Here is a 14,572-nt window from a genome sequence, read left to right as displayed (position 1 = left end):
CTACAATTGCTGTATGCTGTATGCAGAGATGGCTTTTCTGCTCTTTTCTTTTTGCTTTTTTCATCTTGATTAGCTTTTCAGACGAATTTTGATAAGAACCTGGTTCAATTTGTCACAGTGATTGTTCGTGATTTATTTTATAACCAACCTGTTCGGAGAAAGTATATGCATTCCAGGTTACTTGTTATCTTGAGATTTAATTTCCTTCCTCTCTGGTTTGCTCTAATTCTTTTAAAAGATTATTTCCAATTGTCTGCACTTAAACCATTCAAATACACTGATTGAATGCTCTCATCTTTTGCTCGCGTATCAACCTTGGAAGCCCTAAGAAGGTCTTGCACTCGGTCAAAAAATGTGTTTTGCGAATTGCACTAGTGCACCCACAGGTTTTCTTCAAAGTCATTGATATTGAGAGGTACTTCTTTTCTTACAGAAACAAGATTAGAGGTTGTGTTATCTTACCTGTAATTTAGCTGTTGTTTTATGTGAATGCAGTGAGGATGAGTTGCTCTGCACACATTCTTCCTTGTCGCCATTGTCATTACTGTTGAACAGTTTTGGCTCTGAAATTTCTAGCTGTCTACACAAACTGAATTTTTCTCAGGGTGTATTGAAGCTTTCTGGATATTTATCCGGTCTTGTTGAGATTTGCTCAACAAAGGTAGGTGTGCTTCATAACAATTGAATCTCTTCTAATTCACTATCTTCTCCTCTAATCATTGGATTTTTTTTTGCAGGCATACCAGTATGTCTGTATCCGTTATGCACACACATACACAATGTCCATGTTTTTTATTTTCCTTCTGTGGGTTCATCAATCATGCATATGATTCTGGCCTTAACAGTTATCCAGACATCAACTCACGGTTTATTTGCAAGGGTCCAATTCATAAACTGCTTAATGATGTGGCAGATTCTTATATGTGTCTGGATCTGTGGAAAGGTAGTTCTGGGTCCCAAAATGGGAAAAGAAATAGGCCACAGACATATCCAACCTATATTCTAAATTTTTGTTGTCCACGCTCCAGCTATGACTTGACCTTTGAACCATCAAAAACATTTGTTGAATTCAAGGTAATAATTCTCTTTATTCATTCTTTATGATTCCAATTTGTTTCACATTCAGCAAAAGAGATTCCTTTTTTATGATTTGCAAGTGGTAACTGGCTGGATAGAGAAGGCAAACGATGGGTTATGGGCATACATTAATGAACAAAGGCATTTCAAGTGGCTAACCCAAGGAATGGATGTGTGTGTCCGGTGGGTTAAAAGATGTGCTAATTCATTTGCAGATGCTTAGGCCAAGCAGGGGGTGGGAAGAAGTCAATTGTTTTGGGCTACTCTGTAAATTTCCTTTTGGGGGTGTGATAAAAGGATTTACCTCCCCTCACCATTGTATTTTAAACTTTTTTCTTAATTAATGAAAGTTTTCTCTTACTGATAAAAAAAAAAAAAAGAGATTCCTGTTTTACTGTTATCTTTTCTGTGCTTTCCTAGTTAACTTTTCATGGATAGATTAATGCCTAAAAGTGTAAGTGTTTCCTGTTTGTTAACGTCGAAGTTTATGAAGGCATCTAGTTATCCACTTGAAAGTTAAGATTTGCTGATGGCAGTATTTTTGTAATTTAATTTTTATTTAAACACTAAATTAGTTCTTGAGTTGAGTTGTCAGTAAAGAATAGTTATATTAAGTGATTGAATACATATGCATGGGTTTGTATGATACACTGCTGTAGAACAAGTTGCCATGTAATGAAACCTAACAGTAATTACCTAAAGCAAAACTCAAGATCTATATACAATTCATGTAGAATGAGTCTGAGAAGTATAAAACCGAATTCCCTGAAATCTTTGTGAATGGACAGCCCGGAGGAGACCATGCTTACTAGCTTCCAGAGGACAATCTTAAAAATGAAATGCTTTGCTGTAAAAAAAATGGTGCTCCTCCTATATCATCCATGTCTATGTATGTTTGCAATTCTCAAGAGTTCCTTTTGATGTCCTTGGTGGGAGCAATTGTTGAAGGCTCTAATTTAAGGCTTTGTTGGACCCTACCATTGTCCAAACTGATTTTACTACATAAAATTGAGACTTGAGAGTTTGAGAGCCTTATAACTAAAGATCTCTCAGCCACGGGATTTTTATATCAGAAAATTACCAATAAGGCATAATGTCAATGGGCCGACAGATATGAACTGAACCAATTATGCCAGTTCTGGTTCTAGTTTTCTTTTGCCCAATTATAATTGGGTTGGCATATCTAGACATTTGCTTTCTTCTCCTTTTGATGATGTTCATAGTCAGTTGGAGAAGATATAGATTATGACTTTTCTTTGGAGACTATGCCTTCTGACCAGGTAGTACTTTTTATCATGGACTTTAGGAACATTCTTGCATATCATGTTATCATTTTTTTTCTCAACCCCTATGAAATTTCAATCAATATGGCCATCATATTCTTCTAAGATATTGAGGATTTTCTTTCTATTTTTTTATTGGAATTTTCTTTCTATTACCATGTTCTTTTCCTTTTTCCAGGACTGGGCTCCTATACTTTCCTTTATTGAACAAGCTGTCAGACATTTTTGGAGTCAAATCTCAGTACAAGGTTGATTTACAGAACTGCATATTGCTATTTTTCCTCCACAAGGATGACACTTTCTTTTAGATGGACTTTGAATTCCACTTAAATCTATCTTTTGACTTTTACATAGGAGAATACCGTAATATTTACAATTGACGAGGTATCACCTAATACATTTTCCTCCTTGATATGTATAATGAGCATAGCTACAATTGACGAGGGTTATGCTCATTGCTGGCACCGGGTATCACATGTAGTATCAACTTCTCACTGATTCAGTCTTTCTTGTCATCACTAACCACAGAATGATTTTTGTACAAATAGTGTGCCTTATCCAAGGTCTTTTCTAAAGATTGTTTCAAACCCTTACCTGCAGATATATCAGCATGCTCTGAAATTGCGGAAAAGAAGTGCAAGATCAAATATTATCATAAATCCTTGAACCACACTTGTTCCTCTATGGAATTTGCATCTGAAGAGGCCAACTGTTATGAACAGAAAAAACATAAAATGGCCTCCAAAAAATTACAAAAAAGTACTGCAGAAGTCAAAGGACAAAATGTAAAGGCAGGATATGTACCCTCAAGTTATCATTCTTTGCAGGTCATGGTTTCCAGTTCATGTGATCCTTCCATAACCAAATCTATACCAGTAGTTAATCAAGAGAATGGTGATGATCTTTTATGTGTAAAATGTAATGCTTTGACAGAAAGATTTGCTGCTTCACAGACTGCCACAGATGACATAAAAAAATTTATTTTAGGACATAAGCAGGGAAATGAATCTCTCAAAGTTGATGTCATGGGTGAAGAATCAACAAGAACCCTGTTAACATGCAGTGATTTTGAATACAGAAATGATGTAGAAAGGGTTTCATTTCCTTCAGGATGCACCAGAGATTTTGAGAAGCCCGTTTTGCAGCGTTGTCCATCACTGCAAAGTGGACCTTATGATGCATCACTGTCTGTGAATCATGACGAATTTGAATTTCACATGGATGAACTCTGTTCCAAAAGAACATTACCTGTTCTTCGAGACATGATTGCTGTTGTGGATACTGATGATGGTAATGTGAGTTCTGAGTTCTTTGCAGAAGCTTCATGGCAGGACAATGCAAGTGATTCTCCTATCTCTTTTAATAGTGTTACAAAATGCAGCATACATACAGAACTAGATGACTTGTCAGGGAGCTTCATGAAATCACATCCTTCTGAAAGGGATTATTTCACTGAACAGAGTAACTTCCAAAATAATACCCTTGCAAGGTTCAGGAAAATAGGTTCCAGTCATTGTTCAACAGATTTTAATTGGTATTCTGAGTCCCCATACTTGAAGATCAGGAATCCATCAGAGAATCTGGATCATTTTAATGATAAATATGTTGCTGAACTCAATTGCAGGTCCCGTGGAAGTGATACTTCTTGGAAGTTTAGAGAAAGGAACGACAAACTTGACTTTGGTTATGATACTAGTAATGTCACTGGTGGAGATTACCTTTCCTTGAACACTGCAAATACTGCAGTAAATGATCAAATATTTCTCTGTCATGAGCAATGTTTAGATGATATTATCTTTGAGCGAAGTGCTTGTTCTGATAAATTAACTAATGGAAAGGATTGGTTATGCTTAGACTCTTTTGACATAGAAACAGCAGATAGTTGTTCAGAACAAGTATTTCACATTCCTTCACCTAATGATTATAATAGGGGAAACAATCCAAGAAATCACTTGGGGTCGAGAAGTCATATGTACTATCATGTTCCTAAGAAAAGATCAAAGAGAAGCCTTTCAGCCCCACCATTTTATAAAGGCAAGAAAAAGTTACATTCTATACAAAACAAATTGAGAACCACTGCAGGAGAAGGTGAAGAACAGATCATCCATAAGGCCTCTACTTCACCAGGTTTGCTTTTGGCAAGTAAAACCCTTATTGTGTTCCCTGGACATTATGCAGCACTAATTATGGCCTCTTTTTACTTTTTGCAGAAAGAAAGCAATTTGAGCATCCATCGCATTCTTGCCATATGTCTCACCAATATTTTGAACAGAATCTAGTTGATGATTCATTGTACTTTTCAAGGTAATACAGTTCACATGTCCATCCTAGAAGGTCATGTTAGTCATGAAATGCATCTCATACCCTTTCATCTTGATATTTCTTCAGAACTCACGTGGAGGATAGGCCACATGACAGACAGTATATGATTGATGTCCAAGAGAGTGATGACTTCAGGAAACCTAAATATTTTGAGATGTACAATACGGATTTAGTCGAAGGTAATTTTATCACCATCATCATCAAAGCTTTGTCCCTACTGTATGGGGTCGGTTAGTTGAAGGTAAATTTATAACATATATAATCTAATATTGTCAAACATTATGAATTACCTTGCCAAACATTTCAAAAAAGAAAAAAGAACAAGGGGCAGAGCCCCTTTTCTATTTAATGTGTGTGCTACTGCATGGAGGAAAAAAGAAAACTCTTTATTCTTCCTTCTTTTTTCTCTTCTTAAAACCCTTGGAATCTCATCTCCTTTTTAGACTTTTATAGATGGGTTAAAACCAAGGTTCGAAATTTCAACACGTATCGGGCCGTATCAGTGATTTAAAAGGCGCGCTTGAGGCGTAAGGCGAGGCACATTCCAGAGTAGGCGCCTCTCATGGGTCAAGGCGTCCAGACTTTAGAAAAGTGTTCACCTTTGCTCCTAAGGTGTGCACCTTAGGCCAAGCGCCAGGTGGTCAATGCAAGGCTTTCACCCAAATTGTCTCAGATTCTCAGACTCTCTCAGTCTCAATTGAAGTATCGAACGGCAAGTTCAGAGCCCCTCATCCCCCGGATTCTTCTTGGATCATCAAGTTTAGGCCACCTTCAAAGTTTGATCATGAGAGGCCATCTCTCAGTCTCAGTCGTCTCAGTTAAACGGCAAATGCAGCGTCTTCAGGCAATCAGCAGTTTGGCACAGAAAAACAAGGGCTCCACCCAATCTTTTTTTTTTTCTTCATTGTGTTTCTTCACTTTTTACACTGAAAACAGGGGTTCCGCCTGTCCCCTGTTTCTTCCTTGTCTGTTTTACACTAAAACTGGGGCTCCGCCCCACTGTCACATAATGTTTTCGCATAAAAACAGTAAAACAGTTCTCTGCCCCATTCTTTTTTATTTTATTTTCAGTTTTTTCTTTATTTCTTTCTTCCCCCACTTTCTTCTTCTTCTTCTTCTTCTTCTTCTTCTTCTTCTTCTTCTTCTTCTTCTTCTTTCCATTCTTTTTTTACACAAAAACAGGGCTCCCAGTCCCGGCTCTGTCCCAGAAGTGGATGGACTATGGAGTACCTTCGAATAAACTTTCAAATATGTCTGAACTTCTGTTTCAGTTCAGTTCAGCTTTGTACTTTTGTTGCATATTTTTTGAACTTCTGGTTACATAATACAGATTGAAGTATTGAACCTTCAATAAAAATGAAAGAAAGAATTAAGCATTAGGCATTACTGATTTTTATTTCCTTGGTTAGCTATGTTAGTTGATTTGTTTTTTGTTTCATTCTATATTTTTATTTTGATTGATTATTAAATATTAATTTAGTTTTCCTCTTTGTTTTTTTTGTACAACTAGATATGGACGAAGGCAATACTTCTCATGAAATTAGTAGGAGAGATCCAACATGGAAGTATTGCTCTCTGCAAGACCCTAATAATACAAACTCAGTCACTTGCAAGTTCTGTGGAAAAGTGACTAATGGAGGAATCTATAGGGCAAAAGAGCACATTGTTGGTGGTAGGATGAATGTAAAGGATGTACCAAGTGCCCTAAAGAAGTTAGGGACGAAATTTTGGCATATATGCAAAAGAAAAGAACGGTAAAAGAGAACATGGTGATGGAAGAAAGGGATAGGATCCCTGGTTTTGATGATCAAGAGAATATGATTGAAATTGAAGATGATGATGTACAAGTTCGTTGTATTGGTGGTAGTTTTAATTCATGTCCTAGGCCTTTTACATCCGTTGGATCAATTTCCAAGCCACCCATTAAAAGACAAAAAAGGGCCTATGGATAAGTTTTTGACAACACTTAGTCCGAAACAAGTTGTAGAAATGAGAAGGGAACAAAAAAAATGAAATAAACCACCATCAGTGAAATATATAATAAAGAAGGGAGAGAACAAGTTTCTATTACGTATTGTTAGGTGGTTTTATCAAGCGGGTATTCCCCTAAATACCATTCGCTTGAAAAGCTTTGAAACTATGTGGAAGCAATTGGGCAATTTGGGCCTGGATTAAAGATCTCAAGCTATTATGAAGCGAGGGTTACTTTCTTGAAAAAGGAGGTTGATTACATGAAGACATTATTGCAGCATCATAAGGAGGCATGGGAAAGGTGGGGGTGTTCTTTAATGTTTGATCGATGGACCAATAGAAAGGATAGAACCCTAATCAATTTTTTGGTTCATAGCCATGCTGGGACGATGTTCATAGAAAGCATTGATGCATCGGGTGATATAAAAACAACTGAGAAGTTGTTTAATTTACTTGAGAAGATGATTGAGAGGATTGGTGAAAAGAATGTCATTCAAGTGATTACCGATAATGCTTCAAACTATGTTTTGGTAGGTAAATTTTCTAACTTGTTTGTTTTCTTTACAACCTTTACTTAGATTTTATTGTCTTGTTCCTTTAATTATTATTTTTGTGTTATTAGGAAAATAATTGATGGCTAAGTATCTTCATTTGACTTAGACACCATGTGTTTTCCATTGTACGGATCTCATTCTGGAAGACATTGGCAAGTTACCTATTGTCAAGAGGACTATTGAGAGGGCTATAGCACTAACGGGGTGCATATGCAACCATCTGGGCCTATTGAACTTAATGAGAAAGTTTACAAGTCAAAGGGAATTGATTAGGTTGGCCAAAACCTGCTTTGCTACATCCTATCTTACATTACAAAGCATTTTTAAGCAAAAGAGGAACTTGAGGGAGATGCTCAATTTTATTGAGTGAAGTGATAGCAATTGGACAAAGGAAGCCAAGGGTAGAAGGGTTGCAGAGACATCAATGATGCCTTCATTTTGGAATAACATTGTATATATGCTTAAGGTGTGCAACCCTCTTGTTCGTGTCTTATGCTTGGTAGATCGTGAAAAAAGCCGGCTATGGGTTACATCTATGAGGTTGATAGAGCAAAGGAAGCAATTCAGAAGGCATTTAATGGTAAAAGGGAAAAGATCTCAGCATAGTTGTCAAGGCAACGCCTAGGCAACAAGGCGCCCTTTGAGGCTCGCCTCGCCTAATCACCTAACAGTTTTCTACTTCCTACTATTAAATACTTTTATTATTCATTAGTTTTTTTGAGATTTTAATTATAAAATAGACATTATTAAACTAAAATAATCATTTTCTGTGTTTATATACTAATTTCTTTTTATTATTTTCTTATTTATTAGGGTCTAATCAACACAAACATTGCTAAATGCTGTATTGAACCCTCAAAGACTTAAAAACCTGAACCAATAAGGAAGAACTAAAAATTTTATCTAATCAGCACTATTTCCTCTTCCATATATTCTTCTTCTTCTTCTTCTACTACTACTATTACCAATACTTTTGTTATAATTCGGCCTGCCTTTGAGTTCTGTTAGTCTGATAATAACCAAGAAGAAAGAGGAAGAAAGAAGGAAGAAAGAGAGAGAGAAAGGAGGAGAAAAGGAGAGAAGAAAAGTCTGGTTCGAATTAGGGAAAAGTCACTCTCCCATTTGGCCAGACATGTTTTTATATTATTAATATAATGGAAAAGACACATGTGCCCTTATTTAACTGAGGGACACTAGTTCTAATATAATATTACAGATCAGCAACCTCAACATACATAAATACCCCTACACTAACACTCCTCCTCAAGCTGGTGAGTATATATCATATAATCCCAACTTGTTACATATGTAGTCCACTCTTCCTCGACTCAACCCATTTGTAAATAAGTCTACCCACTGGTTTCCTGTATTAACGTATGCAGTGTCATCACTCAATTCAGCACCTTCTCTCTCACAATATGTGCTTGGTTCTTTCATGAAACACCAGATTAGAAGAAATATGAACTGCAGCCTGATTGTCACAAGAGAGCTTTGTTAGAATAATGTTAAAATAACTTAGTTGCAGATGTTAGGGCCTGTTTGGCTAATTAAAGTGTTTTTTATTTCGTTTTTTATTTCTGTTATGTCTGTTATTGTACTCAGGGGCACAAGGGTCTTTTCCCCTGTATTTTTTGTCGCCCTATATATAGTAAAATAAACACTGGCGCCGCTAGTACTATTACATTGCAAACCTTCTCTCTTCTCTCCTCTCTTCTCTTCTCTTCTTCTCCTCTTCTCTCTTCTTCCTCTTATCTCTGGCCGGCCACACTGTCAAGATGGTATCAGAGCGGGAATGTTGATTAACCCTACTGTCAAGAGAAGATCGGCCAACCCAAAGAACAGATCGAACAGACTAGCAGAACAGAAATCTGATTCTAGACTACAGAATAGCTACAATTGGTACAATTCTCCCTATTTGTCTATTCTTTACTCTCCTTGGTCATGTGCCAAGTGAAAACCCTATGAATCTGGGGCAGCTGAATGCTGTCGAACCTGTGTAGCCCTAGTTTTCTTGGATCGTGTGATCCTGTTCATGTGTTAAGACAACTGTAGGTCAAGGATGACCTATCTTCTCAATGGTTTGAGTTGACTATAAGTAAGAAGGATCTCTCCTGCTGATTAGTGGCTGTTATACATTCTGGAATTCTGGTAGGTGGGGACTGTTAAAACTATACAGGTCTGAAATCTGCCGAATATTACCTCAGTTTTTGTCCGGAATTTGGTACTGTTTGTGCTTAATCTGGTTGGTAAACCCGAATGTGTGGGTGTGAACTGAGTGGAGCATTGTTTTGTGGAGTAAGGAGGGGTCCTAAGTTCGTTGTTTGGGACTGATTAACTGTTTGACCATGTCGACTAAGAATTCTGCTACTTCAGAGATCTCAGGGAGCCACAATGGAGTGAGTGGGGGAATGGATATGAGCTTTCCCATGGCTGTCATTCCCTTTGATGGTCTAAATTACCTTGAGTGGTCTAGGGGGATAAAACTCTACATCACTGCTAGGGGGCGAATAGGATACATCAATGGGAGAGTAAAGGAACCGAAGTATGGAAGTGCTGAGCATGATAGGTGGAACCAAGAGAACAGTATGGTGATGTCTTGGCTCTTGGTTTCAATGCTGCCACAAGTAAGGAAGACTTTTATGTGGGCTGAAACTGCTTGTGAGATTTGGGAACAAGCGAAGTCCACTTATTCAGAACAGAGACACTATGCCAAGATATATCAACTACAAGCTGAATCTTCTACTTGCAAGTAGGGGGAGAGGAGTCTCTCGATGTACTATTCTGATTTGACATCAATATGGAAAGAACTTGATCACTATCAGAATGTGAATTGGAAGTGTGATGAAGATGCAAAGGCCTATAAGTCACTCGTATCACAGCAACGAGTGTTTGCCTTCCTCCTAGGGCTGAATCAGTCATATGAGTCCATCAGGGTACAGATCTTGGGTAGTAAAGACTTGTCATCAGTCCAGGAGGTGTATGCCTTGGTGCAGTCAGAAGAAAGCAGAAGAAGTGTGTTGAATGGTGTAGAAGGGGAGTTAGTTGCCCTAGCGGTCCGGGGAAATTTAGATACAAATGTCGGAGGTGGTTTTAAAAGGGGTGACACTTAGAAAAAATTAGAAGATAAAAGCAAGCTTTGGTGCACTCACTGCCAGAAGACACGACACACGAAAGATACATGCTGGGATCTCCATGGAAAACCTAAATGGGCACAGGATTTGGGTAAGAAGTCAGCACCGGATCAGGGCAAGAAACCAAGCCAGCAGAATAAAAAAAGGTATAACTCAGCTAATATGGCATCAACAGAGACTAGTCCTTCTGTAACTCAGGAGAGACATCCCGGTTCTGACCCTAAGGAAGATATTATCAACTCCTTCCGTGAACATTTGGAATTGTATGGTAGGACTCTCCGCCAGGTGGATTTTGGGCCTACTCCTTCTACCTCATTTGCGTCTACATCAGATAATGCTATAGCCTTCCATGTGTCATTTCATACTACTGATTCACCTTGGATTATTGACTTCGGAGCCTCAAATCACATGACTGGTAAGTCAAATTTGTTCTAGACATATAACCTTCTCTCTGGGAGAGATAAGGTAAGACTGGCTGATGCTTCTTTTTCTACCATAGCTAGCCGAGGCACCATATCTCTCCCACTTGGCCTTACTCTTCCTAATGTCCTGCATGTTCCGAAATTACCTATTAATTTGTTGTCCATTAGTAGTCCTACTCACTCTTTGAACTGCTCAGTCACCTTTTTTCCGTCTTCATGTGTGTTTCAGGATTTGACCTCGGGGAAGACGATTGGTAGAGGAAGCATGGTGGATGGTTTCTACGTGTTGGAAAATAATGCTGGTCTAGTGGCGACTGAGTCCACAAGTTCGTCGAGTGAGAGTCAGGCTTATTTATGGCATAGTCGTTTAGGTCATATTTCTTTTGAGTCGTTAAAAGTTATGTTCCCAAAGTTGTTTGAGTCCTTGTTAGTGAGTAAGTTACAGTGTCAAACTTGTCAGTTGAGTAAGCATTGTAGAGGCTCTTTACCTTTAAGAAATAAAAGATCTGAATTTCCCTTTCATATTGTTTATTCTAATGTTTGGGGCCCTGTTACTCTACCTACTGCGGCTGGCTATAATTATTTTGTTACGCTGATTGATGATTATTCTCGATACACTTGGGTTTATCCTATGCGATCTCGAGATGAAGTGCCACAATTTGTGAAAGATTTTCAACGCATGGTGTTCACTCAGTTCCAAACGGAAATTCATATATTCCAATCGGACAATGCAAATGAATATTTCCATAGTGATCTAACAAAGTTCTTTGCTTTGAGTGGGTCACTTTAGCGAAGCTCTTGTGCCAGGACACCCCAACAAAATGGTGTGGTTGAACGAAAAAACCGTCACCTTCTCGAAGTTGCTCGTGGTTTGCTGATTCATATGAATGTGCCAAAAAGTTCTGGATGGATGCAGTATTGTGTGCGACATATATCATCAATCGCATGCCCTCTCGGCTACTAGAGTATAAGCCCCCACATCAGCTCTTGTTCCCTACAGCTCCGTTGTCACCTACTCATGGTAAACTTGACCCTCGGGCTATTCTTTGTGTTTTTCTTGGTTATCCTTCATCTCAAAAGGGGTATCGTTGCTATGATCCCATTGCCCGCAAGTACTATGCTTCCATTGATGTCTCATTCTTTGAGAGTCAACCGTTCTTCTTGGTTTCTCCTCAGGTGTAGAGTAGGGTTGAGGAGAAACCGGCGATGACTCATATTCAACTACCTCCTTTACTCGATCCTCCTCCGTTTCGGGTTTTTCATCGTCGCCATAAGAGCCAGCAGAGTTCAAGAGCCATGGAGCCGGACACTATGCAACCAACATCATTGGATTCACCCGAGGTAGATCTGTCTCATCAGCCAGGTACACTTGCTCCTATTGCTCCTTTAAATGTTGATTCACCTGTCGTTACTGATCTTAATATTCCTATTGCTAAGAGAAAGGGTGTTAGATCTTGTACCACTAATCATCCTATCTCTAATTTTGTGTCCTATGAGCATGTTTCACCTTCGTACCGTGCCTTTCTCTCTTCTGTGGATAGTGTCCCCATTCCTAAGACCGTGGCAGAAGCTTTGTCAAAACCCGAATGGACAGATGCAATGCAGGAAGAAATTGATGACTTACACAAAAATGGTAATTGGGAGTTGGTAGATCTTCCTAAAGGGAAGGAACCAGTGGGGTGCAAGTGGGTATTCACAGTGAAACACAAAGCTGATGAAACTGTTGAAAGGTACAAGGCTAGACTGGTAGCAAGAGGCTTCACACAGGTATATGGAGTAGACTATGTGGAGACTTTTGCTCCAGTATCGAAGATGAACTCTATCCGGATTCTCCTTTCCTTGGCAGCAAATCTTGATTGGGATCTTCACCAATTGGACATCAAGAATGCCTTTTTGAATGGTGACTTGGAAGAGGAAGTGTACATGACCCAACCCCAGGGTTCTGTGCCAAAGGTAGTGAACAAAAGGTGTGCAGGTTAAAAAAGTCCCTATATGGGTTGAAACAATCACCTCAGGCTTGGTTTAGTAAGTTACATTTAGCAGTCCAACAGATGGGATTCAAACAATGCCATTCAGTTCATACCCTGTTTGTGAAAAGAGGTGAGGGTAAAATTGCAACTAGTAGAAGTTCAGGACTGTTATTAGTCTTGAACCCTAATGGATTCTGGATCGAAGATAAGAAGAAAAGAAAGAAGAGAGAAGAGGAAGAGGGAGGAGAAGCAGTAGAACACAAGGGTTGAAAGGAGCAGAAGCTTAATGTTCTGTTGCCGCCACTTTAATTAATATTTATAGGTTATGCTCATTACATGGAAAGCACAGATCTGCCCTTAGTCTTTACATAACAAATAGAGCAAAACAAAGACTGAAATAAATAACAACTGAAACAACTAAATGACCAATAGCTAACCTAGGCAGACTAGAACATCTTCTACCCTACGAACACAGTGGGACCGTAGCTGTGGGGTCCACCTCAGTGTTCTCTACAGCTTTATTGTGTATGCGGATGACATAGTGATCACAGGAGATTGGGAGGATGAAATCCATAGACTAAAAAAATTCTTAGCCACTAAATTTGAGGTGAAGGATCTAAGCCCCTTACGATACTTTCTTGGAATTGAAGTTGCCCGCTCTCACAAGGGCATCTTTATTTCCCAACAGTAGTATGTACTAGATCTACTAGAAGATACAAGCAAGTTGGGGGTAAAACCATATGATTCACCTATTGAACCTAATCACCATCTGGGAGACAGTCAGGGAGAGTTTTTGAAAGATGTACAGATGTTTCGGAGACTCGTGGGGAGACTTCTGTATTTGTCTATGACCAGGCCTGATATTGCCTATGCAGTGGGTGTCCTTAGTCAATTCATGCACAGTCCGAGGACAACTCATTTTGAGGCTGCAGAGAGGATCTTGAGATATCTCAAGAAGTTTCCTGGAGCTAGTTTGTTGTTCCAGAAACACAGTCACTTAAAAGTGGAAGTATATACTGATGCAGATTGGGCAGGAGCAGTCAATGACCGAAAGTCTACCAGTGGTTATTATGCCTTTGTAGGAGGAAACCTTGTCACACGGAGAAGCAAAAAACAAAGTGTGGTGGCTAGATCCAATGCTGAAGCAGAGTATAGAGCGATGGCTCATGGGGTTGCGGAAATCATGTGGATAAGAAATTTGTTAGGTGAACTGGGTTTCACAGTAAGCAATTCTATGCCACTCTACTGTGACAATAAAGCTACCATCAATATTGTTGCTAATCCAGTTCTGCATGATAAGACGAAACACATTGAAGTGGACAAGCATTTTATCAGAGAGAAGTTTGAAAGTGGAGAAGTGTGCACATCATCCTGCAAAACAGAGGTTAGATCACAGTTTGCAGTTTCACAAACTGCAAATCGTAGATTGCAATTCTCCCATCTACGAAATCTCCTTCTCTGCGAAATCTCCCTTGCGCCGCCTTCTTTGATCCAAAATAAAAAAATAGAAATCCTAATTTCTATTAATAATTACATCAGATCAAATACCTATACATTCAGTCTAAAAATGAAAAAAAAATTATTTTACAGACCAAATGTAATAAAACAATCCAAAACTGCAAAATCGCAGGTTCCCTGCGCAAATCAAGATTTCGATCTCCTCTTGTACGAATAGCCCATAAATCAAGAAAATTATAAAGAACAATTCTAAATAATAATCAGATTTATATAAAAATTAATTTCAGATTATTCGCCCATAATTTTGTGAACAAATTTCCCAAAACCTATATCTGCACAAATTGGGTAGAACGCTTTCTGCCCATTTGTGCAGGTTCAGATCTG

At 38.6% G+C, this 14,572-nt stretch overlaps 1 protein-coding gene across 3 annotated transcripts in view; it reads left to right on the top strand.

Moving 5' to 3' along the window:
• The window catches only part of MLH3 (MUTL protein homolog 3), a 91,831-nt gene that overhangs the window by 54,860 nt on the left and 22,399 nt on the right, over nt 1-14,572 (top strand). For all 3 annotated transcript variants that reach the window (XR_016101232.1, XM_088951904.1, XM_088951905.1), the window contains 9 exons: nt 119-176; nt 323-415; nt 496-661; nt 738-753; nt 854-1,074; nt 2,539-2,608; nt 2,961-4,487; nt 4,571-4,664; nt 4,749-4,861. Coding sequence is in view for 2 of the 3 variants with exons in the window: in XM_088951904.1 (XP_088808030.1) it covers nt 119-176; nt 323-415; nt 496-661; nt 738-753; nt 854-1,074; nt 2,539-2,608; nt 2,961-4,487; nt 4,571-4,664; nt 4,749-4,861 (2,358 nt within the window). In the remaining variant the exon portion in view is untranslated. The remainder of the gene's footprint in view (nt 1-118; nt 177-322; nt 416-495; nt 662-737; nt 754-853; nt 1,075-2,538; nt 2,609-2,960; nt 4,488-4,570; nt 4,665-4,748; nt 4,862-14,572) is intronic.

Source organism: Nelumbo lutea, chromosome 6 (genome assembly GCF_056320005.1).
Source record: "Nelumbo lutea isolate HS-2025 chromosome 6, American lotus-T2T, whole genome shotgun sequence".
Lineage (NCBI taxonomy): Eukaryota > Viridiplantae > Streptophyta > Magnoliopsida > Proteales > Nelumbonaceae > Nelumbo > Nelumbo lutea.
Note: the sequence above shows the minus strand (reverse complement) of the source record. Positions and strands in the feature narration are given on the sequence as shown.